We start from the raw sequence: 26,245 nt of genomic DNA on the forward strand, positions 1-26,245 counted from the left end.
TAAGAGACAAACTATGAGGTTCTTTTTGTTTTGTGTCTCCCTCTGCTGGTTTGATATAGAAGAACCATTATAACCAGATTAAAAAATATATATATTCTGATTTAGAAATTTACTGCTGAACTTCAGAATAGTATAAAAAATAGGAAAAATTAGTTTTCACATTTTACAGGGATGACCCACCGTAACAACTATCAGTCACATTTGAAACATTTGCTGTGGCTTCTCGAAATAATTTACTTATTTTTGGTGTTAGTCAATAAAAGTGTGTTTAATTGTTGTCAAAGTTATTTTTCATTGCAATTTACGGTTTAAAAATGTTTGTGTGGGTTAGAAGTGTAGGCGGAGGGATATATTAGTGATAGCTAGCAACCAACATAACGAGTCACACTGTAGCTCGACTGTGCGTAGAAAGCTTCCGCCGCAGCAGTTAGATCCTCCTCCGTTACAGGTCTTACGAAGATACATTTCTTTAGGGCAAATTATTTTCATTTTAAAACATAATTATTCAAAAATCCACGCACATATTTTTTTATCCAGAGCATAAAACGTGCCTGTAAACACTGGGTAAAGAAACGTATAAAGCGGTACAGCGACACGGCCGAAGGAGCGGCGAGTACGGGACCCGCAGCCGAATCCGTCCCGCTCCAGCTGACGTATTTATCGGGACACAGAACGTTAAAGATCAAATTTAATCGCAAAAATGCCGGGGATGATGGACAAAGGCTCCGAGTATTTAGGGAAAGGTCGGTCAAACGGGACTAAAAGTCCGTCCAACGCGTCTAACGGACATTTTTCTGACGAAAGCGGCAGCGACGACGAACATGGTGAGTGGTAGCCTCGAACACCCTGCTGACTGTTTGATTGGTAAAAATATTTGTTCATCGGCTTGTGCAATTACTGTTTTTGTTAATCTTTTGCAGACATTGGAATGCGGGTTGGAGCGGATTATCAGGCAAACATTCCCGAATTTGAGCCCGGTGAGGTTTTTACTGGTGTCCGCCGAGTGACGGATAGTGGTAGCCTCAGTCAATAGACAGGGAACACAGACCGAAGCTGCTTTAAATGAAGCATACTGCAGAGTTTATGCATTGCTTTCAGTCTTTTTATTCTGTTAGTTTTGATTAATTATGATATAATAAAGTTAAACAGGAGTAAACATAGACCGAGGCTACCTCTACTTGTCCGGAAACGCAATGAATTTAATGAAATTGCTCTTAAATTATCCAAATTTGGGTTTGGTAAGCCTCTTTTTTAAAACAAAGTGAATATCGCTCATAAAGCCATTCCAGTTACTACTAATTCCCAGTTTAACAGAAAATGTTCTCATCTTTGAAATTAGTTTATAACCCTGCTTTAAAATAATTTCCAATATTATGTTGCCATTTCGTAGAATGGAAATCCATGTGAAGAAAAAAAAAGTTCTAGGTCAAAAATTAAATGTAATATATTCACCATTCATGTCATAGGTATCTTATGCTGAGGTGGGTAGAGTACCCAAAAATTTTTCTTCAGTTAAAGTTCAACGTTGGCCAAGAAATTACTCAAGTAAGAGTAAAAACAGTATTTGGTTAAAAAAAAAAGCTACTCGAGCACTGATGAACTGATCAAAACAACAATCATTAAGTATTTAAAAAATTAGATGGACAAAAATATAAAGTCACGTGGGAATTTTGGTATTTTAAAGCTCAAAATGAAAATGGTTTATGTAAATAACATAAGTCTTCTTTTGGACAATTATTCCAACTGGCTTTGGATGCTCTGTGGTTATAAGGATTTTTCTTTATAAGTTGCTATGGTACATAACCATGGCAACAAGGTATTGTTTTTACTACTTGGAGCAGCTGATTAACATCTCAGTTCAAACCATGAATCATAATGTGCAAGGCTCATATTCCCTACTCCAGCATCTCTCTTTCTAACGGGCAGACAGAGATTTAAAGAGGAGCGGCAAAAGCAAATGAGGTGGATTAGTATCAACAACTAATGGTGTCATCCAGGACGTGTTACTCTGAAATACTGCTTCTGCTGCTTTGATATTGAGCTGTTAGCATGTCATGACTGTCATGAGACTCTCATACAACAAGTCATAAGGCAGAGGCTTCTTCAAATCTGCTGCAACCTTGACTGCTACTGGAGAAATGTAATTTCCTTTTGGGATAAATTAAGTATTTTTTTTATAATTTTGATATTATTACTTTTGATAATTTCAAAGATATTTTACTTTGTTCTTAAAATTCAAATTAAAAAATACTTTATTGATCAAGAAAGGGAATTAAATACGCATAACTTAGCGATATAAGTATTTTTTTTTATTTGTTTTTGTTTTCCCCCTTAAACATTAGCATCAAATCAGTGAGGCCTTAAATATTACATCTACTGTATGTAGCAGCTGTAAAGGAGATTTTTCTTTTTTTTTTTTGTTGTCTGTCCACATTTAGGTTCCATAAAATACACAGAAAAAGACAGCGGTGGGATGCTGGTATGGTCTCCATATCACTCCATTGTCGACTCCAAATGTAAGTGACACACCTCTCATCCAGATCCTGGGTCGCGCCTCCAGGCCAGACTAACAGTGAGTCTTTCCCTTCACAGTGGATGAATATATTGCTATTGCAAAGGAGAAGCATGGCTACAATGTGGAGCAGGTGAGTCTCTCTGCACCTCCATCTCTTACTTTGGTTTGTTACTTCATGCAAAGATAAGGAAAATGTTTGCTTTTGTATAGAATTGAAACCTAATCCGAACAACTGCAAATTGCCATTGATTCATCTAATTTCCCACACTACTTAAAGAATAGAGTACATACTCTGAACCGGAAGTGTTTCGCGCCACTGATCCGCCATTTTGGTAGGCAAAGCTTAGCTGAACCACAAAAAGAAAGTATGTTGACACTTTTGACCAGTGTGCAAGAGAAAGATGCATCAACCAAATTGCTGCTGTCGGGATCAGCTAGCATGAGAAAGAGAATGTGGCTTTGTTTAATGTTGTCCATAGCAACTCCGTAGCAACTGTCATGACGGTTACTGATACCTACCAAGATGGCCGTCAGCTACAAAGTTCCTGGAAATGGGAACATAAATAGAATCTGACTATTTTGTTGTTTTCATTCACATATTCATTGTTATTTAGCAGGTAAAAAATAAATATATAGTTATCTTTGTATTTATATTATTTGTGTCAAGCAAGTATTTTGAACGCAACACTTCTGATGAATAGTTTTCTATTTCAAGAAAAAGGGTACAGATAATGGCTAGATATGGTTATTTCCAATTTAACATGTTGCATAAGCTTGAAGGAGGTTTAACCAGGCTGGCAAACATGTCAGCCAACATGCTAACAATAGGTTTCAGTAGTATAACTTCTATTTATTTAATATGTAGGGAAACGGTTGCTGGATCTGCTGTTGGTTGACACACTGCATCTGTGTTTGTGGATTTTTATTCAGGCTCTCGGTATGCTGTTCTGGCACAAACACAACATAGAGAAGTCCCTGGCTGATTTGCCCAATTTCACGCCTTTCCCAGACGAGTGGACCATCGAGGACAAGGTTCTGTTCGAACAGGCTTTCAGCTTCCATGGGAAGAGCTTCCATCGCATCCAGCAGATGGTAAACCCCCAACGTAGCTGTGTTAGTCTTCATCTGTGCTTCAGGTTTCATGTTCTTCAGACTTATTGTAAATGTATATAAACTACTGTATAAAGCTTGGACAAAAAGAAGTTGGTACCTTGAAGTACTAAGCAAATATTTCTATACGATAATTGCTAAATGGGCGATTAACTGATCATTTCTTAAACAACAATGTCGAAAGACATCCTGTGATTACAGAAAGAATGCCAGTCTGTTGAGAAAAATTAAATTAATATGAGATCAATAATTTCCATTTGCCTGATTTTTAGTTTTTCTCTTTTCTTCCTGTTTTTACAAAAACTGGATGATAAAAGTCTTCAGTTTGGTGCTTTGGTCTTAACTAGCCTTTTTTTGAAGAAAAATTTTGTTTTCAAAGATTTCAGTGTCCATTTTATTTCTTCCATCCATCCATCCATTTTCTGAACACCCTTGTCCCTCAGTGGGGTCGGGAGGGGTGCTGGTGCCTATCTCCAGCTAACGTTCCGGGCGAGAGGCGGGGTACATCCTGGACAGGTCGCCAGTCTGTCGCAGGGCAACACATTTTATTTCTTGTTTCTGTTATATTTATTTATTTAGTATATTTAAAATGTCTTCCAGTTCCAGTGTTGAATGTTAGATAGGATTTAAAGTTCTTTTATTTTATTTTTGAGAATATTTTCTTGTATTATCATGCTATTTTAACCATTATATTACTTGAAAAATGGTCTCAAAACAACATTATCATTTATCACAATAACTTCTGGAACAATTTATTGTCCAGCAAAATTAGTTTTTCTAACAGGCCTAGACGCACATCTGTCAAAGAAAACATCCAAGAATAGGTTGCAGAAATGATGGAAGGAAAGTGGGGAACCAGTCAGGAAAAAAAAGTCCTGAATGATCGTGATTGGCGATTATTTAAACATTTGGTGAACTTAAGGCTGTGTATAAACTAAGCAATTACTTCTCGTTAAAGGAGCGTTAAATTCTGCTTTAATGTTGTAATTTAAAACAGATTGGCATCTAAATGATGACTACATTTATCCTCCATGTTAAAATAACTGTCTTGAGGAAGGGTTGTTTTGGCACTACATGTGTAATCCTGTTCTGTTTCATTCAGTTACCAGACAAATCCATCTCCAGTCTTGTCAAGTACTATTATTCGTGGAAGAAAACGCGCTCCAGAACGAGTCTGATGGACCGGCAGGCCCGCAAACTGGCTAACAGGAGCAACCAGGACGACAGGTGCTGCTCACTGACTCAACTATCGCCTTACTGTTTGTTAATGGAGCCGATCAGTTTGACTTCAAGAAAAAATGTGAAAATCTATGGTCAACAGCTCTAAGTCCCCCTTAGCTCTTTGATTAGCTGATTCAGGAGGATAAATCTAAAGTTATTTAAATCTATTATGACTTCTTTCTGTAATCCATGGTTAAATTTCTTTATTCAAACACCTGATAATGTAATTCTTTAGACTCTGTAAATGATTTAAAGATATCAACTGTTAGATTCCCAAAATATTTGCTCACGCTAACTACATACAAACCACAAGGCACATCCAAATGTCTTGTCGCCTAGCAACCATGATGTCACTAAATGCAAGATGGTAAACGCAGAGGTTGAACTCTTGCTGACTTTTTTTAAAATTAATGAAATAATTTGAATAATTACTCTTTTGCAGAAATTATATTTAAAACATGTCTGTACAAATGACAAAACTATAACAACACAACTGATAAGGGTTTTAAAATGTTTGCAGATTTTAATACACTTTATTTAAAACCGTACTGCTGTCCTGTTTATGTGAACAAATATGTCAAGTTCGGCACACGGTGAATGGATAAGATGAACTGATAAAAGAAGCTCAAATTTAAAGGAATCTTTAAATTTATACAGCCATTTTCTTTATAATATTTTACATAAGCTCTGAGAAAAAATATGCACGTTTTCCACAAATAATTTTGAATTGTATTCCTCAGAAAAATCCATGAAGAGGTGAATCCACAGATACTGGACTGTAAACAGTAAATTCCTTCAACTGGGTTTAATTTTTGAGTTTTGTAACAATTGACTAAAAGTAAAAAAAAAAAAAAAAGTAAATTGTTGTTTCTTTTTGACCATGGCGGTGTATTAAGACAACAGGGTCTTAGTGTGACCCTATTATCTAAGGGTCACACTAAGACAATAAAGAAAATATTACAAAAATAAAATTGTACAATGGTAAAGTCATAATATGTTGAGAATAAAGTTATAGATTGATGATAGTCAAAAATATTAGAATAAAGTCATAATATTTACATTTTTTTGTAATGACTTTATTCTCAAAATATTTTTACTTTATTCTCATATTGTTACAACTTTATTCTCACATTACAGAATTATTGTAATTTTTTGACTTTATTTTGGTCATTTTAATATTTTTTTTCTCTTTTTTTTGTGTTTAACAAACCTTATCAGTTAGACTTGAGAAGCTGTTTTATTCTCGTTTCAAGAGGTTTCTCTTTTGAAACGTTTCTGTCTTTGTTGTTGCAGCGAGGAGGAAATGGAGGAGGCCAATCATATTGAGGCGACTGACAGCGACTATGATCCGAATAAAGACGCCAAGAAAGAGGTGAGCCCAAACGATTCGGGCCTAGAAGTTGATGCCCATTGTTTTGTTTAGATTCTGTATTTATGAATTAACTGTGTTTAGCCTTCTGAGTGGACTTCCTGTTTTGTTTTTGTTTTTTTCAGTGTATATGCTATTTGGTTATATTGATAATCCATATATGGATTAAAATAAACACCGTTTTTTTAACTTACTGATTTGACTTAACAATACACATATCATAATATTTTTAATGGGATTTATAAAGATTTCAGTGTATAAAACTGATTTTATCTTCACCTTAAATTTGTGTTTTTGCAATGTAAGTTACACAAAATATGTTGCGTACGATACAACTTAAGTACTTCTCTCTGTCTCAGTATTCTTTTCCCCAGTATTTAAAGCCATTTATTTGCTAATCTTCTGCATCATTTTCCCTCCAGAACCAGGCCGAGTTGGTGGTGCCGGGCACTAAGCCGGCGTTAGGGCGACGTGAGCACCAAACCCTGCAGCACCGACACCACCAGCGCTCCCGCTGCCGCCCCCCCAAAGGCATGTACCTCACCCAAGAGGACGTTGTGGCTGTATCCTGTAGTGCCTCTGCTGCTAACACACTCCTTCGTCAACTGGACATGGAGCTGGTGTCCCTTAAGAGACAGGTAGAGGGTGCTGCAACTCACTCTTCTCCAACCTCCACTGGTTTCTCATGGTGGGGTAAATTAAATATCAGTATCTGAGACACCTTTACTGCTGCCTCAGTGTGCGACTTATTTTATTAACAATCTGCCTCTGTTAAAGGGGCATTTATTGTACTGTTTATCATTTATCCTGAAAAATTACCATCATAAGAATTTTGATTATTCCAATTAATGATGTCGAATAAAAAAATGAGGCTGTGACAGTACTAATGAAAATGTTATTGTTATTATTTTCTCCAGGAGCACATCAATAAGTATTAGTAAAATCAAGAATATGATAGTCCTTCAGACTACCCAGCAGCAATTAGCAAACACCTGGTGCAACTGTGCATCTGCTGAGCTTATTATACGAGCTACTTCTAAGTGAAACTCTGGTAAAACTTTGTTAAAGGGTTAATAGAGGAGCCAAGTTGTGGTGACTTATTCTTAAAGAGACGGGTCCAATTTCAACACCTTAAATTGTAAAGTCAAATTATTTTTGAGTGATGTTTGATGTTTATAGCATCTTTACAACATCTGAAGTTAGCATAGTGTCTTGATGGTGCTATAAAGTGGCACTATGTTAAACATGGAGAAAGAGTCAAAGTAACTTTTCTGTGTTTCTGTTTTGCTCTTCAGGTCCAGAATGCTAAGCAGATGAACAGCGGACTGAAACAGCTGTTGGATTCTGGGATTGAAGAGTACAGACTGACTGAGGTAGTAAACACATACCCAACCTCCAAATGAAACAATCACATTTAAGTCCATTCATTATTATTATTTATTTTCTTATTTTTGTAGTCCAACCAGAAGGTGAACGCCCGATGGACCACAGACGAGCAGCTGCTGGCAGTTCAAGGTGAGCTTCATCTCCTTTAATTACAGCACTTAATAAAATGTCTAAATAAATGAACCACATGATTAAACATGAGCTGCTTTAATGGGGATGACTGTAAATTCTCTGTTCGATATGAGTAAAAATGGATTTGTAACTGTTAAATTGGGATCAATATTCAGATTTATAGGGTTTAAAGAACTTGGATCTGTTCTTCTAAAAGCTAGATTTATATGGCATAAAATGACTGAACAGCAGCATTTGAGGCTGGGGCAGCATCTTCTCCCACTCAAGAGCAATCGGCATCGGCGTCCCCCAGGGGTGTGTCCTCTAACTTAAAATAATAATAATTTGAACATATATAGGCCACATGATGTGATGTGAAAGTTTTACACAAAAATATTTTTTTATCTTTTAACGGAATATGTACTGCTAACATTCATAAGTATTTAACTAGGGCTGCAACTTACGGTTATTTTAGTTATTTAATCAGACTAAAACATCAATGCAGTGTAAAGTTGATATGTTTTGGTTTTTATAAATTAGTTAAAAATAAGTTGACAGATATATATTTTTTTAATTTTTATTTTACATAATTCAAATTGGGTGAAGTTAAAACTGACAATTGAGAAGTTCTGAGTAGAATACAGTTATGCAAAAATAAGTTTTTTTTGTCTTAAATGCAAAATTTATATATTACTAACTTTAATAAAACATCATCCTGGGATTTTGTTTCTTGTTGGCACCAAACATGACATCTCTGCTAACTTCTACAAGCAATTTCTGGTTTTTGTTTTTCCTTACCTGAAAGTGGTGTGAAGGCAATCCTACAGTCTTTTTAGAGCATTTCATCAATTCATCTTTTCTTCTACACCAATGGTTTTAAGGCAGACCGCAGCAACAATTCGTTGTTTTTTTCTGCAGGAGTCAGGAAGTACGGCAAAAACTTTCAGGCCATCGCTGATGTCATTGGGAACAAAACCGTGGGTCAGGTGAAAAACTTCTTTGTGAACTATCGCCGGCGGTTCAACCTGGAGGAGGTGCTGCAGGAGTGGGAGGCGGAGCAAGGAACGCAGGCTCCAAATGGAGACAGCGCCACCTCAGGCGAAGAGGGGAAGAACAGTTCGACTACTCCTTCAGGGAAAAGCACCGACGAGGAAGACGAGGAGGTGAGACTTTTACCTTCACTTTTAAATTTAAAGGTGACCTATTATGGTTCCTTGAACAAATTAGGATAGACTTATGGGCTAAACAAAACATATTTATTACATTTTTGGTACAAAATCATTCTTGGATGATGAATCTTAATCTGCTCAGTTCTTTTAGAACGAGCCATTTTAGGGCGTCTTGTCACTTTAAATCTTGATAAGCTGCTACTGGCCACGCCCCCAACTCAATGTTTGCACTCGCATGTGAAAATGGCTGCAAACATTTCTACAATAATGCAACCATACATCTTTAAAAAGCAGAAGTGGAGCCTACTGCACAATCAACTGCATGTGGTTCCTGAATTGAAGGTCAATAATAAAACACTTGCAGTGCAAAAACACAAAATCTCACCACATATTTTTGGTCTTGTTTCTAGTGTAAATATCTTATTACACTTGAAATAAGACAAAACTTACAAGTAATTTTTCAGTAAGATATAGGAGCTTATTTTAAGTCAATAATTTCTTAATATTGATTTTAAAAAGTACTTGTTCCAATGGCAGATTATTTCTCTAATAACAAGACATTTTAAATGTTATAAGTGAAATAATCTACCAGATGAACTAGTAATTTTTTTTATCAGCACTAAGAAATTATTGATTTCAAACAAGCTCTTACATCTTGCTGAAAAGTTAGTAGGTTAGTTTTGTCTTATTTGAAGTGTACTAATATATTTACACTAGAAACAAGACCAAAAATACTTGGTGAGATTTTTAAGATTTTGTTTTTGCAGTGTGTCTTTTCCAGCAGCCATTGTTTAGCGCATACAGCGGTAAAACCAGCTGACCAAACATGCTGGAGCTCTGCTTGGGTTGCTAGGCAACAGGGCTCAGCCTCACTGGGGTTGCTAAGTAACCACAGTGGAAAGTGATGTACTGCCAAAACAACGTCTTGGTCTGTTTTGAGGAGCAACAGAGACCCAAATGGAAGCATCAAAACATAAAAACATAAGTGAATTTTTGTGTTTTCTCATGGAAATGAGAACCTATGAGCTGTTTCTTTTAGATTCTTTCCTTCCAGAAAAACTAATTATCTCAGAGTTGGCCATCATTTAAAGTAACTTCCTTTTCCTCTCTGCAGGGTCAGGTCACCTCTTCCGGCGCATCGCCTGCTGCCTCCTCTTCTTCTTCAGCTCAAAATCCTGTGTCCTCCAATGCTTCCTCCTCCCTCCACCAGCCGCCTCCGCTCCTGAGGCCCTCTCTGCCGGCCACGCCATCGCTACACCGCCAGCCTCCACCGCTCCAGCAACAGGCTCGCTTCCTGCAGCCTCGAACCACCCTGCAGCAACCCCCGCCCCTCATCCGGCCCTCCAACCCCATGCCGCCACGCCTCAACCCGCGCCCCACTCCCGTAAGCCTGGGCAGCAACGCCGCTGGCCCGGGCCAGAGCTCCGCCCAGCAGCCCGCTGGCATGGCCATCCACCTGTCAGACACGGCGTCGTCGTCGTCCGTCCACTAATTACCTGCAGACCTCTCTAAGAAGCAGTGGGAAGTAGTTCATTTCCCTTCAACACATTGGTAAAATTACTGAAAGTCTCACATCAGTGTTCTAGAATATCCCAAAAATGTTCATCTGGTGTTTTTCATGTAAGAGGATTAGAACCACTGAAAAAAGAAAAAAACATCAGACTTTAATGAATGGCTGAGTGAATTAATTTATTGTCTCTTTACTCATGTAGAATGAAATTACAGCCAAAAACGGTGAAAACAGGGTGAATATGGAGATATTTACAATTGTATAAATATGTAAACCACAGGATATTAAGGCCATTATGGATAGAGAAACAAAATTATTACATTTCTGCAAAAAACTGAATAGAAAAAAACAAGGAAATTTCTGATCTTGACAGGTTGAAAATTGATAGACAAACTAGGAAATTTTGAGATCAATCTTAGAAATATTCTAGAGTATACAAGGACATTTTTGAGCTTGGAAAGTTCAAAATTTGCTAGAAAAAGAAAGAAATTTTGAGATTAATATAGGACATTTTTGAGGGAAAATTTGTTTCAATAGTCTAAGACTTTTGAGTTTGAAAAGTGAAAAAATGTTAAGTATTTTCTAGAAAATGTCTGATTAAACTAAAAATTTCAGTTTTCTTTCTGTAAAATTTTTGACTTCGAGATTTTTTGGCATTTTTATATTTACAATGGCCGTAACATATCATTATATAGAGAATTCTGACTTTTTATTCGGATTTCTGAGATCCAAAGTCAGAATTTTTCCTTTTTTTGTGGTCCTAATCCTCTTCCATAATTTTTCAACATTGCAATGTGGTGAGAGGTTTCTTATTCCCAGATCTTGAATGCAACATGAATTGGGAAAAGTAACTTTGTCATAAATCTGACGTAGAGATTTGTAATCCATGAAAAGTATCTGAGGTTCAGCCTTGTGTTGAAGTGCATGTGCCTTAAAGTGCACAAGGTGCTGTCTGCAAAACTGGTTCAAATTCAAATTATTCAGATTTCTCAAAAAAATATTCATCTATCTTATTATTTTTCTACCCGTTTTGCTCTGACCCACTCAACTGGAAAAATATATGTAGTGCTTATATGTATATACTGTTATTTATTAGATTATCCCTTTCCCTTCTCTGATTTAAACCTAATTTCATGATAATGTAGTTTTAAGTCACCAAAGATGCTTGTGTTAATTGAAAGTATTCCTCCCCTGCTCTCAAAAACATCTTTTCTGAAAGATAAGAAAACCAAACCCAATATTTGCCCCTGGCAGCTCATAGATAAATGAATTAACTGTGTGGTTAACTTGTTCTAAAGTCTTTAATTCAGTCACAATGCCCCAAGTTTAACATGAATGTTATTTTTTTTAATATAAAACCAGCCTAATTGCTAAACCTTGCTATTATCTTTTGCAGCTAATTTAACCTCAATGTGTCAAATTCACTAAGATTTTTCAGACTTATTCACTCAGACCTTAAAATTAAAGTCGTAGTGAAATAAAAGTAAAGCCTCTTTTAATCTGTGTGTTTCAGGACATGATAAACGGGTTATAAACTTGCTTGAATCTAACCTCATTCCTACAAAATACCAGGTATTTTTGTCTTTACATTCACTGCAAATGCTTTAGTACAATTGAAGTAAGAAAAAAATTACTTGGAAGTAACTTTTTAGCAGGATAACAAGATTATTTTAAGTATATAAATCCTTAATGTTGATGAGAAAGTTCTAGTTTCCCTGGCAGATTATTTCATTCACAGGAAGCCATTTTCCCCTGTTGTAAGTAAAATAACCTGCAAAGTGAAAATAGTATTTTTTTTTTATTTCATTTGATCAATATTAAGAAATTATTTACTCAAAACAGGCTCCCATATCTTGCTCAAAAGTTACTTAGTTTTGCCTTAGTTCAAGTGTACTAATTCATCCCAAACAATATTAAAAATTCTAAAGATACTTTATTAGAATCTGTATTTTCACAGTGTAGATATTTATATTTCTTTCCCCAAAAAGTCACGTAACAGTTGTGGATCTAAATGATTTTTATCTCACTGGACTAGGAGTGAAAATTGCTCTTTGGATTGTAAATTTTGCAGACATTTTGGGATTAATTCACTTTTGCAAAGATGGGCAACTTTAATATGAAAAAAAATCCCCTTTTTTAAAATAAACATCCTAGTTTTAGGGTGATTAATTACTTCTATTGTTTTGATTGTGCCTTTATATTTTTTCAGAAATTGATGTCCAGGAACAACAACAACTTCAGAAAATTGCCCAAACTTGCTGATATTCAGTTAATTTTCTCTGGTAAATCTTTAAGGCCAAAACGCCACGATGGAAAACTTTACCATGTAGATGCTAATAAAATAACACCTGAGGTTAGAGTTAAATAATTTTAGAGCCTGTTATTTGTCAGATAAAACCAGTGAGCTAAAGGAGGGTGTACTTTCTTTTTCCAGGACCTTACCTCAGCGGGGAGTTGTTTGTACATACTGTTGTATTACTGTGATGATGACCAATGCACGCTACGCTGTAAGATGTTGGTAGGACTCTAAAGTGCTGTTTTTTGTGTGTCTGCAACGTCTGTCTGTTGATTTTCTATACTTTACTTACTCTGTTAAGGATCCTACTGAACTCTTTATTACACTGCAATAACATATATTCTTACCAAGTAATTTTACTCTAGTTCATAGTCCTAGTTTCAAAAGTTTAACATTTCTACCGTAATAAAATTAAGACAATTATGGAGCTAAACTGGGGCCATAAAGTTTGTTCACAAGTCAAAAATATGAAACTGAAAAAAAAAAAAAAAAATTTAAAACCTTTTTTTAAAATCCAAGGGCCCCCCCCCCCCCAATTTCATATATATATAATTTTTGTTTCATTCTTTATTTTGAACAAACTTTGAGGCCCCAATTTAACTCCATAGATAATAATTCTTTAATACTGATGAAAAAGTACTTGTTCCACTGGCAGATTAATTTACTTTTAACACGACATTTTTCCCATCTTATAAGTGAAATAATCTGCCAAAGAAGCTGGTTCTTTTTCAATTTTAATAAATTATTTACTTAAAACAAGCTCATATTTCTTGATTAACTTAATTTTAAGTAAGCTTTGTCTTATTTCAAGTGACTTGAGATATTTACAGTAAAATCTAGACCAAAATTATTTGGTAAGATTTTGTGTTTTTGCAGTGTATCTACTTGTTTGCAGTTTGTTTGTGGTTTTCGGCTCCTGTGGTTCCATCTTAACTCTGCCTTTAATTTAATTGGAAACATCACAATAAACAAGATAGAAACCTGTTTTGTTTAACTTTCAGGCGATTTATAGGAAAATATAACGTTTTAGCATTATTTTCAGACTCGGTAGCAGAAGAACTCCGTTATTTTCCATAAGTTAGATCCGCCTTTAAGACACTAAAGTTTCACTAAAAGCCTGTGGAATAAATATTTTTTTGATTAAATTACAGTTTTTACTCCAGTGTTGTTTTTCACTAACTGAACGAAACTGGGAACCACTTTATCATCCTTATGTGATGCATTTAGTTTGGAAATTATTTATAGTCCTTTTGTAATACCAGTTTGGATTTCATGTAAAGCTAAACATTGTGAAAATGCTTGTTTTTCTTTTCTTTTTTTTTGTACGTATGTATCATGATTGACGTTTAATGTAACTAGAATCATATGAAAGGTTGTATTTTCATCAGAACTTTGACCTTTGATGTGAAGCCACTTAGTTTTCTCTTTCTTGAGTTGGACTTGATAGTTCTTAATAAACATTTTATTTAAAAAACAATTCTTAATTTTATGAAAATATTTTAGTAATTTCCATTTTTTAAGCTCCATCACAACACATCAATCAGGTTAGGATTGTGGTTTTTACTGGGTCATTTCAACAGTTTCAACATTTGATTATCAGCAGCTGCAAACAGCAAAGGTGCACTTACTTTTTCCACACATATAGTTAAACCCAAAATGTTTACCTATTTTTTTCTATTCAACCACAGTTGTTTTCTGATTGTAATTGACAAATACACCTCTCAAAAGATACTAAGACAATATATGTTTTATTTACATTTTAACAACAACAAAAAAAAAAACATGCCAAAATTATTTATACACTTCTCATTAATCAATTATTCTGACTGGGATCCTCAAAAACTTCTGTAATATTTTTAAACCAGAAGAAACATAAAAATGGAGGAGGTTAGGACAGATCTGTGGGCTCTATGAACAAATTGTGAACAAAATTATTCTTAGATGAGATTTTAGCCTGCCCAGTTGTTCTGTTTTAGGGCGTCTTGTCACTTTAAATCCAAATAAGCTACTGCTGGCCACGCCCCCAAACTCAACGTTTACATTCGAACATGGAAATGGCTGCCAACAGATGCAATTTTACAACCATACATCTTTGAAAAGCAGAAGAAGTCCCTTCTGCACAACCAACAAGAATACAGCAAGTAGTTTCTGGATGGTAAGCCAACAACAAAACACTTGTCTTTCCCAGCAGCCATTTTACAGCGGTAAAACCAGCTAGAATGCGCTGGAACTTAGCTTGGGTTGCTAGGTAACGGGGCTGGGTTGGGCTAGGGTTGCTAGGTAACGGCCCGTGGAACGTTACTTTTGGCTCTGTGGAATAATTTTTGGCTCAGCGGTAGTTTTTACATTTGGTCTTCATCTCAGTTAATTAAAAACCGAGATAACATCGAACGGGTCATTGTTTATACATTTATAATTTTATAAACAATAATATAAATAAATAATAAATATTAATCACCATTCCGTTTTCGGAACAGTTCTAGTTTGCGTTGCTTATTTTTGCTAGCGTCTTATTTCGTAACCCAGGTATGCAGCAGATATCTACAACCAAAGGAACAACAAAAAAGTTACACACAAAACCTGTTTAATCATAGAAACGTTGGCTGGGCCAACCTATTTAAAAATATGACAGTGTTACATATTATAAGCCAGGATTGTTAACTGACCACTTCTTTCTCAAGCTGGTTTGCCCTAAAAGCCCATATCTTATGTTGTTGGTGTATTACTGTACAGAATCAAAGATTTCAGCTGTTATTTGCATTACTTGTCAGTTCTTGTGTTTAAAACAGTTTTCAGCTGCAGCTTTTAGCCAGAGGATTATTTTTGTTGCTTCCTGCTGCCCTCAGTAGTAAAATAAATCACAAGCATTGTTTGCTCTCAGTTCATATTCAAACATCCTTCAATGGTTTCTTCTGACATTTTGAAACTGATTCAAGTCTGCAGCTGGTGAAAACAAGGTGTAACCAAAAACTGAAGTAGTGCTTCTCTTCATCACTAGGTTTTTTTTTTTTTTATCATGCAGACATCATATAAAACACTTCAAAAATAAAATAAACTCTTCATCCTTCTCAGGTTGAGAAGTTAAATATCTCTCCTGCAGGTGTGTTTGTGATAACCATCTATATTCTGGGTCACAGGTGCGTAGAAGTTGAGAAGCAGAGTTTAATGGTGAAGGGGTTGGAGCTGCCTGCAAGTCAGAGAGAAACGGACGTCTTAAACAACACGCCTCACAGTCAACAAAAAAACCCCAAAAAAAACAAGACGTTTATTTATTTATTCTGACCTCTCTGCCACTTACCAGCTATTCTAAACTGGTGGTGGTTGAGCACGATCAAAGCTTCAACCGCAGCAGTTTTACAGTCAAACTCCAGCAAACCAGAGAGAGTCTTAGAGCTGGCTGTAAAAACAAGAGAAAAAAGTCTGACTGTCACATATTTACAGCATTTTAGAATCAGTGCACTGCAAAAACACAAAAATATTACCAATTATTTTTGTCCAGTTTCTAGTGCAAAATATCTTAGTGTACTTGAAGTAAGACAAGCAAGGAGCTTGTTTTAAGTCAATAATTCTTTAAACTGTTGAAAATGTACAAGTTCAACTGGCAGATTATTTCATTTATAGCAACGTATTTTTCCAATATTATAAGTGAAATAAACTACAACGGCATATTTGGGCCATTGTAGGCACAAAAAAAGCAAGAGTACATTTACACCAAAAAACTAAGATTAATATCAGAAATGTTCTAGAAAAAACATGGGAATTTCTGAGTTTGAAAAGTCAGAAATATGCCAGAAAAAAATCAAATGTTTAGATTAATCACAGAAATATGCCAGAAAAAAAATCTAATGTCTGGATTAATCACAGAAATATGCCAGAAAAAAATCTTCAAAAATTTCAAAATAAATTGAAAATTTTTGACTTTTGGAACTCAGAATTTTCCACAATTTTCCTAGGAAATTTCTGAGATTAATCACAAAATGTTGGAAGATTTTTTAAAGAAAAATTTCAAATTGTGTGGCTCAGAAAATTCCTTGTTTTTTGTTTGGAATTTATTCTTTTTTTCTACCTACTTTTGCCCTTAACTGTCACCGTCATAATCTGCCAGTGGAGGTAATACATTTTTATCAATATTAGGGAACATCACTTAAAACAAACTCCTTCACCTTACTGAAAAGTGAGTTTTCTCATTGCAAGTGTGCTGAGATATTTGTAGTAGAAACTAGACCAAAATTACTTGGTAAGATTTTGAGTTTTTGCAGTGCATGAGTGCTTTTAACTCACGTTTGGCATCAAAGACCTTATACTTGGTGAAGGCAGGAGCGTTGTGTTCAGAACAGAACTGAGAGGAGAGATCATGGTTTTTTAGAGAATAAAGGAAATTTTTTACAAATAAAAGCAGCGTTTAATCTGCTTGTTCTCACTTTTAGCAGCTGCTGCTGGTTGAGGGTGGGTGGGGCGTTGTAGAAGTGCAGCACAGCGGTGGGCGGCTGGATGATGTTTCTGTGGCTGTGCGTGCTGCTGAAGCGATTGTTCCTGGTCAGACTGAAGTCCTGGTAGCTGCTGCTGCCGTCGGCCAGTTCAAACACCTGACTGGGAATCACTGCCTGCTGCCTGGACACACTGGGAAGGGACAGACGGATGTCAAAACCAAAAACCAACCACAAGAAAACAGAAATAAACAATCAGAAAAATCTGAAGAATGTGAGATAATATCGCTCTGCGAAAACAAAAAGTGTAGTTGGTCTAGTTTCTTGTGCAAACATCTTAGTGTAAAACTAACACACAGTACAAGTAACTTTTCAGTAAGACATAGGAGCTTGGTTTAAGTTAAATGTTTCTTAATATTGGTGAAAAGCTACTTGTTCCAGATTACTTCACTCATAACAGGGTAAAAACGTTTTGTTAGAAGTGAAATAATCTGCCAATGGATCTAGTACTTTTTCGTCAACATTAAGGAATTATTGACTTAAAAGAAGCTCCGGTATCTTGCTGAAAGGTTACTTGAAAATTAGTTTTGTTTTATTTCAAGTGCACCAAGATATTTAAACAAGAAACTAGACCAATAATACTTAATAATATGTGGTGATAACATTATGTTCTTTCAGGACAGTAATATATTTTTATATGAAAAATTACTGCAAAGTAAATTATGTCAATAATGAATATATTTGCATAAATCAATTGCATTGTTTAAAGCAACCAGGATTTTTTTCTTTTTTTCTTAAATTTTAATCTTTAAAAGTCTATTTAGGTGGAATGGCTGAAATGGATGGTTGACCTTTGACGCCTTATGTGAGGTAGAAATTGTAATTATGAGTATTTTAAAATTCTGAGTGGATCCTGAGTGGGTCTCGTTCTCACCAAACGTTTAGTTTCTTCCCGAACACCTTGGTGCCGTTGAGGTGGGTCACAGCGCGATCCACTGCGTACTCATCCGCCATCTCCACCAGCGCCGTTCCAGGAACGCTCTTCATAAACTTCACCTGTGAACACCACCAGTCAGGGCCACATAAAAACACTTTATAAGGCCAAGATGTGAATAAGAACAGATAAAACAAAAATACAGTGTATTTTTATATAAACATGGACGTTTAGGGTTGAAACAGTAATCTTGTTAAAAAGATTCAAAATATTTACAACAAAACAAACAGTTAAAGTTGCAGTATGTCACTTTTATATTTTTATAATTGATTGATTGATTATAATATATATATATTTTTTACATATTTGTTTGTTGTCTACATCATAACAGTAACTGCCTTCTCCCAGTGCTAACTAGAAACAACCAATCAGAGACAGGAGGCGGGTCTTAGTGCTGTCAGTCACCCTCCCCCTTTCTCTGCTGTGCTACAGCTAGCACAGCTTGTCATGAGTGCTAATGCTATTTAGCTTAGCCACCGATGATGTTCCTGTAACAGTAACTAATTTCTCCATCATTAGCACATTTAGCAGCGAGTACATGGTGGATTGACAGCAATAAGCCCCGCCTCCCGACTGATTGATTGATTGATTTTGATTTCTTCAGACAGTAATAGAAGCTCTGGAAGAAAATGGAGGAGATGGATCTTTTCACTTTTTGATAATTTTTTATGACACTGTAACAACATGGAAATACAGAAATATGAAAAAAAAAAAAAAAATTATATAAAAGTTAGAAACTGCACCGTTAATAGAGAAGCAATATTGAGTTTCAGAAAGAGCAGGAGTTTTTAAAGAGACAGAGACCCAATATCAAAGTCAAATGTTTTTTAGGTCTTGATTGATATATGTAGCAGTTTTTTTTATTTTAATTAGGTTTATTTGACACACATTAACACAGAAAAACTGAATAAAACAGCACAATGTTTGTATCACAGTGCTTATTATAGTGTAAGCTAATTTTCAACACTTATCTCTAGATGGGCTTTTTGAACTGTATACCTAAAATCTATTAAAAAGTGAAATAATAATAATAATACAACATAATGTTGACTACAAATTTAAGTTACTTGATTTTGCTATAAAAGGCGCAATGTTGATGGAAAATACATGATACTGCCTCTTTAAGCACCCGTAAAACCCTAAAATCAATTAATTTATTTATGATTATCTTGTTTGTCCCATGAAAAAGATGCTTAATAATAAATAAAACTCAGACAGACCTTTTCCACGTTGCCGTAGAGACAGAAGAGGTTGAAGAGGCGGCTGCAGTTCATCTTGTTGGGATGGAGGCCGCTCACCATGGCGACAGCGCTGGAGGCCAGCAGGGCGGAGGGAACGGTGGAGGAGAAGGTCTTTGGGACGAGCTGCTTGTAGGAAACCAGCTCCGGCACCGGCTCATGGCTTCTCCTGTACCGGCTGTTAGGAGGCAGTGGCAGCAGGGGGCAGTGAGGGCCTGCGAAGACGAGCAAAGATAATGAGAGATTTCAAATGAGGATGAGAAGGAGGACGAAGAGGAGGAAACATTCAGGGAGGGAGGAAGAGCGAGAGTCGGTACCGTAGCCATTGGATGGATGCTCTCCCAGGATGGCTTGACGCTGCCTTCCCTTCGCCCGATCTGAAACAAACAAAAGAAACTTTTAAAGCTAAAGACAGGGAGCGCCACCATCACTCTGAGGTATGGAAACCCAAGGAGAGCCTGGAAAAATCCAGATTCTCCAAAACTTGAATCTTCAAAAGTTTGAATAATTGATGACATCGATTTCTCGCCCAGCCTGAGTTGAAAACAATGGACCATTATGACCAATGCAAAGAGATGAAAGGAAGTGTAAATTTCCACCAAAAAACTCTGAAATTTTAAGATTAATTTAAAAAAAATTTCTAAGAATACTATGGAAAAGTTGAAAATTTGGTAGAAAATTTTTTTTTAGATTAATCTCAGAATTTTTCTACAAAAACAAGAAATTTCTGAGTTTGAAAAGATAAACATTTTCAAAAACTTAAATCTTCAAAAACTAAAGATTTGATTAATTGATAAAGCCAATCACTCAGCACTAGTTGTAGCTATGATGCTATACTAAAGCCATTGTAGATAGAAAAAGAAAACATTTCTGCCAAAATAACATGAATCTCAGACATTTAAAAAGATTGCTAGAAAAAAAATTCAAACATTTTTAGCTTAATTTCAGAAATTTTCTAGAAAAAACTTGAACATTTCTGAGTGTGAAAGTCAAACATTTTCTGGAAAATTTTTTGAGAATGAGCTCAAAAATATATTAAAAAACATAAAAATGTATCATTATTTATTTACATTTTTGACTTTTGAAACTCAGAAATTTCGGAGCTTTTTTTCTAGACTATTTCTGAGTTTAATATCAAAGTTTCTGAATTTTGTTTTAGCAGATATTTGACTTTTCAAACTAAGACATTTCCTTCAGACTTTGTTGGCAGTAATGTGCTCCTTTTTTAATCTAAAATACAATGCTCCTAATACGCCATCGTAAATGAAGTTGAGATTCCACATTATTTTCATACTGAAATGATTAAAGAAATAAAGCTTTTGAACTATTTGTTGACACTACAAACACACAGAGAGCAAAGTAAACAAGGCTGAAACATCAATACTTATATTTAATTTCTACACGTACAAAAAATCTCAGTCATCAAATCAAGATACATTTCTGAATACTCACAGAAAATGACAGCAGCCTCGTGTGTGTGTGTGTGTGTGTGTGTGTGAGTATGTATAATTGTGTCTGTAAGTGTGTGTGTGTGTGAGCAGAACCTGAAGCTGTCCTACCTCGGTGCAGGAGGAAGGGTTTGGTGTAATCCCAGCTGGAGTTGTCATTGCGGACGACGTTCAGTCTGTTGGGCTGCAGGGGGCGACAGAGCACAGCACCTCTGGGTGGGTGTGTGTGCGTGGGCTTAAGGATGAGGATGCATGCATGTGTGTACACCTGGGCGCGTGTCTGCTGGACAGTGTGTGAGTGTGTTTACCCGAGCATACTCGATCTTCAGCGTGCAGCAGCCGGAGTAAATGTCTGCGCCGTTTAGAGCCATTTTGGCTTTCTGAGCGTCTTCCACGGACTGAAATGTTGATTCATTTGTTAAGGATGACTCAGCAGAACGACAAGCAGCCAATCGGGAAAGGAAGAGAAACAACCGTTTGAGTTGCTGGTCGTGATGTTTATTATTATTTATTTATTTGTTTTTTTTAATTATTTTTTTATTTTGACACAACAGCAATACCAAAGCAAATAATTTCTTGTTTCTGGTTGTTATGGAAACAGTGCTAAGTGAGTGAACCAAAGGATGTGACTGTGTCATTACCGTGTTGTTTCCCACACAGAGATCAGCCTGTGCAGAGGTAATTAGTTTCAGCTGCTGAAAATAGTACCGCCTTGCTATAGCCCATATAGCAAAAACACGCTGTAGGAGCTTAAAAAACAAATGTAAAACATGTTTGTTCTGCTGGTTTAGCTGTTAACTCTCTGTAATAAAGATTGTCTGTGATTCATGACAGGAAGAGAAAAGAAAGAAAAAAAACCCAGTTTGGTCAGGGCCATCTCTAGCTTTTTGGGGGCCCTGAGCAGGATGTAGTTTTGGGCCCCCAAGTTTATCAAACCACAATGAAGAGATTCCAAACCCTTTAGATGATCCTAAAACAAATATTACATTTTACAAGCAAAACATAAAGCTATAATAGAAAGAGAACAGTAATCCATTATATGTCAATAAAAAGTTTTTTGAGTACAGATTGTTCATTCATATGTGACAGTGGTGTCCAAACTTTTTACCATGACGGCCAAAGCACTTTTTGACCACAAAAATAATTTTTAAAAATTTCATTTTTAAAACAAACCATTATTGCAATTCTTTTTTACTATTTTGGCTGCTCAGTGATAATCTAAACAATTTCAGCTATATCAAAATGAACAAGCACTTGGGGTCGCAAAAATTATATGTTATTTTATAATATTTTTAGAACAAACCTTTGATGCATGTTTTTCTACTTACTTTAGCTGCTCAATAGTAATCTAAGCTTCTTTAGCTTCTACATTATTGAAATAAACAAATTCAAATGATAAAGTGATCTTAAGGATATTCCACCATGGCCTGGATGCCGTTGCGTTTGAAGATGACGATGCGCTGGACGTTACCAACAGGGTTACACACAGTGTACAAAACATCCTGCAAAAAATCAAAAAACACTCTTTAAACTGTTTACTTAACAAAAAACACACACTTAAAATTTGTCACCAAGTTTTATTCATGTAAATCTAATTAATTTTAATGGTTTTTAGTCATATGACTAAACAACCATCTTTCTTTTTACCCAACTAAATATTTGGCAACTTTTTCACATTTATGTTTCACACACTGCAAAACCACAAAATCTTATTAAGTATGTTACCTCTGGTTTCTTGTGCAAGTATCTTAGTGCAGTTAAGAAGACAAAACTCACCTACAAGTAACTTTTCAGCAAGATATAGAAGTTTGTTTTCAGTCAATAATTCCCAATATTGATGAAAAAGTGCTAGCTGCCAGAATATTGAGAAAAAAGTTATAAGTTAAATAATCTACCAGGGTCACTAGTACTTTTTATCAATATTCAAGAATTATTTAATGCTGAAAAATTATTTGTAAGTTAGTTTTGCCTTATTTTAAGTGTACTAATATATTTGCACTAGAAACTAGAATAAAAATTCGGTAACTCTTTATTTGAAGGGGGTTGAATAAGACTGTCATGACACCATCATAAACATGACATAACACCTGTCATGAACATGAATAAGCCTTCATGAATATTTATGACTGTTGTCATAAAGTGTCATTCGGTAAATAATGACACTTTTAATACAAAGTTGACATTATTCAAAATGTCTTTATTATGACAACTTGACATTAACCAAGAAATCATTACTGTTCAAACTTTACCTTTAATAACATAAAGTTACCTAATTTTTAAAGTGCAATCAGTAATACTTTTATAACAAATTTATATCAGTAATGATTTCTTGGTTAATGTCAAGTTGTCACAACAAAGACATTTTGAATAATGTCAACTTTGTATTAAAAGTGTCATAATTTACCGAATGACGCTTTATGACTACAGTCATAAATATTCATGAAGGCTTATTCATGTTCATGACAGGTGTTATGTCATGTTTATGAAAGTGTCATGACAGTCTTATTCAACCCCCTTCAAATAAAGTGTTACCAAAAATTCTTTGTGAGATTTTGTGTTTTTGCAGTTTCGTAGCAGCCATTATACAATGCATACAGCGTTAAAACCAGCTATATATATTGGATCTTTAGATATTTTAATTCATGAAAGGATGATCTAAACCAAATCTGATTAAATATAAATGTCCAGATCATTAAGGAAAACTTGAGTTACTCACAGTGCTGATGGGGTACAGCGGGTTCTGGATGGACAGCAGCAGAACCTTGTTTTTGCTGGTCGGGTCGTCTGAGTTGGTGGGTCGGGTGATTCTCTGGCTGGTGGAGAAGTTGAAGAAGGCCTGCTGGTTGGCGATGAAGACAGGCTCGCTGCCTCCGCTCCTCACGCATCGCTCCGCGCTCTCCAAGCTGTCGAACTCCACCAGAGCCTGACGCTTGAAGGGCATCATCATCACATAACTGAGGGGGGGAAACAGACGGTAAAACACAGACAAACTGGTTCTATCCACTCAGAAACATGCAATTTGTTATATTTATCTATAGAAAATATTTAAAATGCGTTATATCAAGAGTTGGGTACTAACTAGTTACATTTACTTTAGTACTGTTTTTGGCAAAAATTTACTTTACTGTGCTATCCACAGTACTTTTTACTTTTACTTTAGTAATATAACTGCACTGCAAAAACACAAAATCTTACCAAGTATCTTTGGTTTAGTTTCTATTGCAAATATGTCAGTATACTTAAGACGACAAAAATAACTTAAAAGTAACTTTTCAGCGAAATATAGGAGCTTGTTTTGAGTCAATAATTTCTTAATATTGATGAAAATGTGCTGGTTCCACTGGCAGGTTATTTCACTTACAGCAATCTACTTTTCCCATGTTATAGGTGAAATAATCTGCCAGTGGAACAAACACTTTTTCATCAATACTAAGGATTTATTTACTTCAAACAAACAGAAAAAATACGGAAAAGTTACTTATAAGTTAGTTGTGTCTTATTTTAAGTGTACTAAGATATTTGGATGAGGAACTAAATTGGTGAGATTAAGCATTTCTATTAAGTATTAAGTATTACCTGTAAAACTTACACCAAACTATAACTTCACAAGATGCTCATTTTCATTTTTTGTTATTTTTGTTGTTTGAGTTTTCATAAAATGACTCTCCTATTATTATTATTATTATTTCATTATTTCAACTTTACAATTGTATTCTCATGATTATGAATAAAAAAATTGTAGCATGATTAATATTCCTATTCAGGGCTGACCTAAACTTAAAGTCCAAATAAAAACAAGCCTTTAAACATGTTTGTCAAACAAGATGGCCGCCCTGGTGTGCTGACATCACTTTGAACTGTGGGAACCCAAGAAGTATATTAGTGAAAAAAAAACAACAACCTGATTTTCCAAAAATCTGGATTTTTGATTTTTTCTCAAGAACCAAAAATTTGATTAATTGATAAAATTGATTTATCAGCCAGCCCTAAAGACAGTTAAATGATTAATTAGTAAGAAGCTCTGTCTCTAAACAGTTTAGCTTGAGATGAATTTAGGCAATAACACTAATTTAATTAGATGTTTCCACTGAATTATCCATCCCTGATTTGTGACATGTTCACATAGTATGTTAGTGGACTGGATAAAATGAGTTAAAACAATAATAAATGATATTTAAAGTTAAAAACTACCAGATGGTGCCAAACTTTTCAAGCACTTCCACCAGGTCGGCCTCCACCACAGCGTCACACAATCCTCGGACATGAACGACGGGCGAAGGGGGGATGAGGTGACTGTCCTTCACAAAGGAAAAAAAAGAAATGTTACATTTATAAGGAATAAGACAGCTAAAAATGAACAATAATGTAAAATAGATTTAGCATGTTAGCATTTTCATGATGACGACAATGCAGCCATAAAATCTGTGGAATCATTTATTTCCACAGAAATAAGTGATAATAATAAGAAAAACAATAATAAGAAGAAGAAAAAGTGGAAATGAGATTGCTACGAATGTTTACCAGTTTGTAAAGGTGAAAGAGAAACAAAAGATGAAAAAGAAGCAGAGCAACACAGAGGAAATACTTAAATGTCAGAGTTACAGTAAAGAGTACACTGCAAAAGCACAAACACTACCAAGTATTTTTTTTATCTTGTTTCTACTGCAAATGTCTTAGTACAAATGAAATATGACTTTCTAAGAAACAAGAATTTCTTCCCATTTTATAAGTGAAATAATGGAACTAGGACACTTTTATTTATATTAAGAAATTATTTACCTAAAACCAGCTCCTCTATCTTGCTGAAAAGTGTGCCAAGATATTTGTATTGGAAACCAGACAAAAAAATACTTGATAAGATCTTGTGTTTTTATAGTGTAGGTGAAAACAGACGGTTCACCCAAAGACCAGCACTGATATTATATGGCTTCAAGCAAATAAACAAGATTAGAACCAGAAGGAAGAATGAAAATAGTGAAGACCTGGTTGAGATTGGAGCTAACAATTATTCTGATGATTAATCGATTAATCAGATAAAATAAAACATTAGCACATTCTACAGATTTGTCTTTTAAACACTAAAACCTTTTAATACAATATTAGAAATGATGTAAAAAGCATATAATTAATTTGTTTAAACTTTTATCTGCGAAAATAAATATTTTACTTCATTAAATATAAATTAATTTGATCCAGGTGAAGCTCAAATTATTCCACTTGACAAGGTTTGGCTAAAAAATATCTACATACAAAAATATATCCAATTATTTTGTTTTGTGTGTTTTTACAGCAACATGTCTGACATTCCAAGCCACAAAGCAGAGATGGAGGCTGACCGCACGTTGTGCTGCAGCCGAAATGTGAAAACTTCACGTCAAAGGTCTGATGAAAACTCTGCACAAGATAGAAAACACAACAGAAAGGACAATGTAGTAACCCACCCCACCCCCA

The 26,245-nt window shown here is 35.3% G+C and overlaps 2 protein-coding genes across 2 annotated transcripts in view; one reads left to right on the plus strand and one right to left on the minus strand.

The window, feature by feature from the left end:
• The first annotated feature begins 399 nt into the window (after nucleotides 1-399).
• rcor3 (REST corepressor 3) lies at nucleotides 400-11,346 on the plus strand. The gene is made up of 12 exons (XM_007564655.2): nucleotides 400-824; nucleotides 921-977; nucleotides 2,439-2,516; nucleotides 2,593-2,645; nucleotides 3,446-3,607; nucleotides 4,728-4,852; nucleotides 6,140-6,218; nucleotides 6,638-6,853; nucleotides 7,511-7,588; nucleotides 7,673-7,730; nucleotides 8,631-8,875; nucleotides 9,996-11,346. Exons 1-12 carry the CDS (start codon nucleotides 701-703, stop codon nucleotides 10,371-10,373), a joined length of 1,653 nt encoding a protein of 550 aa, XP_007564717.1. The 5' UTR covers nucleotides 400-700; the 3' UTR covers nucleotides 10,374-11,346.
• Nucleotides 11,347-15,686: 4,340 nt separating this feature from the next.
• The window catches only part of LOC103146652 (heterogeneous nuclear ribonucleoprotein L-like), a 17,869-nt gene continuing 7,310 nt past the window's right edge, over nucleotides 15,687-26,245 (minus strand). The window contains exons 2-13 of the mRNA XM_007564657.2: nucleotides 24,986-25,092; nucleotides 23,511-23,748; nucleotides 22,211-22,296; nucleotides 21,103-21,199; nucleotides 20,906-20,978; nucleotides 19,664-19,723; nucleotides 19,329-19,561; nucleotides 18,049-18,170; nucleotides 17,109-17,307; nucleotides 16,969-17,026; nucleotides 15,986-16,084; nucleotides 15,687-15,874 (exon numbers count right to left, since the gene is read on the minus strand). Coding sequence (XP_007564719.1) covers nucleotides 15,819-15,874; nucleotides 15,986-16,084; nucleotides 16,969-17,026; nucleotides 17,109-17,307; nucleotides 18,049-18,170; nucleotides 19,329-19,561; nucleotides 19,664-19,723; nucleotides 20,906-20,978; nucleotides 21,103-21,199; nucleotides 22,211-22,296; nucleotides 23,511-23,748; nucleotides 24,986-25,092 — 1,428 coding nt within the window. The 3' untranslated portion in view covers nucleotides 15,687-15,818. The remainder of the gene's footprint in view (nucleotides 15,875-15,985; nucleotides 16,085-16,968; nucleotides 17,027-17,108; nucleotides 17,308-18,048; nucleotides 18,171-19,328; nucleotides 19,562-19,663; nucleotides 19,724-20,905; nucleotides 20,979-21,102; nucleotides 21,200-22,210; nucleotides 22,297-23,510; nucleotides 23,749-24,985; nucleotides 25,093-26,245) is intronic.

This window comes from Poecilia formosa, unplaced genomic scaffold, assembly GCF_000485575.1.
Source record: "Poecilia formosa unplaced genomic scaffold, Poecilia_formosa-5.1.2 Scaffold164, whole genome shotgun sequence".
In the NCBI taxonomy this organism is placed as follows: domain Eukaryota; kingdom Metazoa; phylum Chordata; class Actinopteri; order Cyprinodontiformes; family Poeciliidae; genus Poecilia; species Poecilia formosa.

Coding starts and splice junctions, on each gene's coding strand:
- rcor3 (XM_007564655.2), top strand. CDS start 701: ATGCCGGGGATGATGGACAAAGGCTCCGAGTATTTAGGGAAAGGTCGG. Junction 4,853..6,139: donor AGGAGCAACCAGGACGACAG/GTGCTGCTCACT, acceptor TTGTTGTTGCAG/CGAGGAGGAAATGGAGGAGG. Junction 6,854..7,510: donor TGGTGTCCCTTAAGAGACAG/GTAGAGGGTGCT, acceptor TTTGCTCTTCAG/GTCCAGAATGCTAAGCAGAT.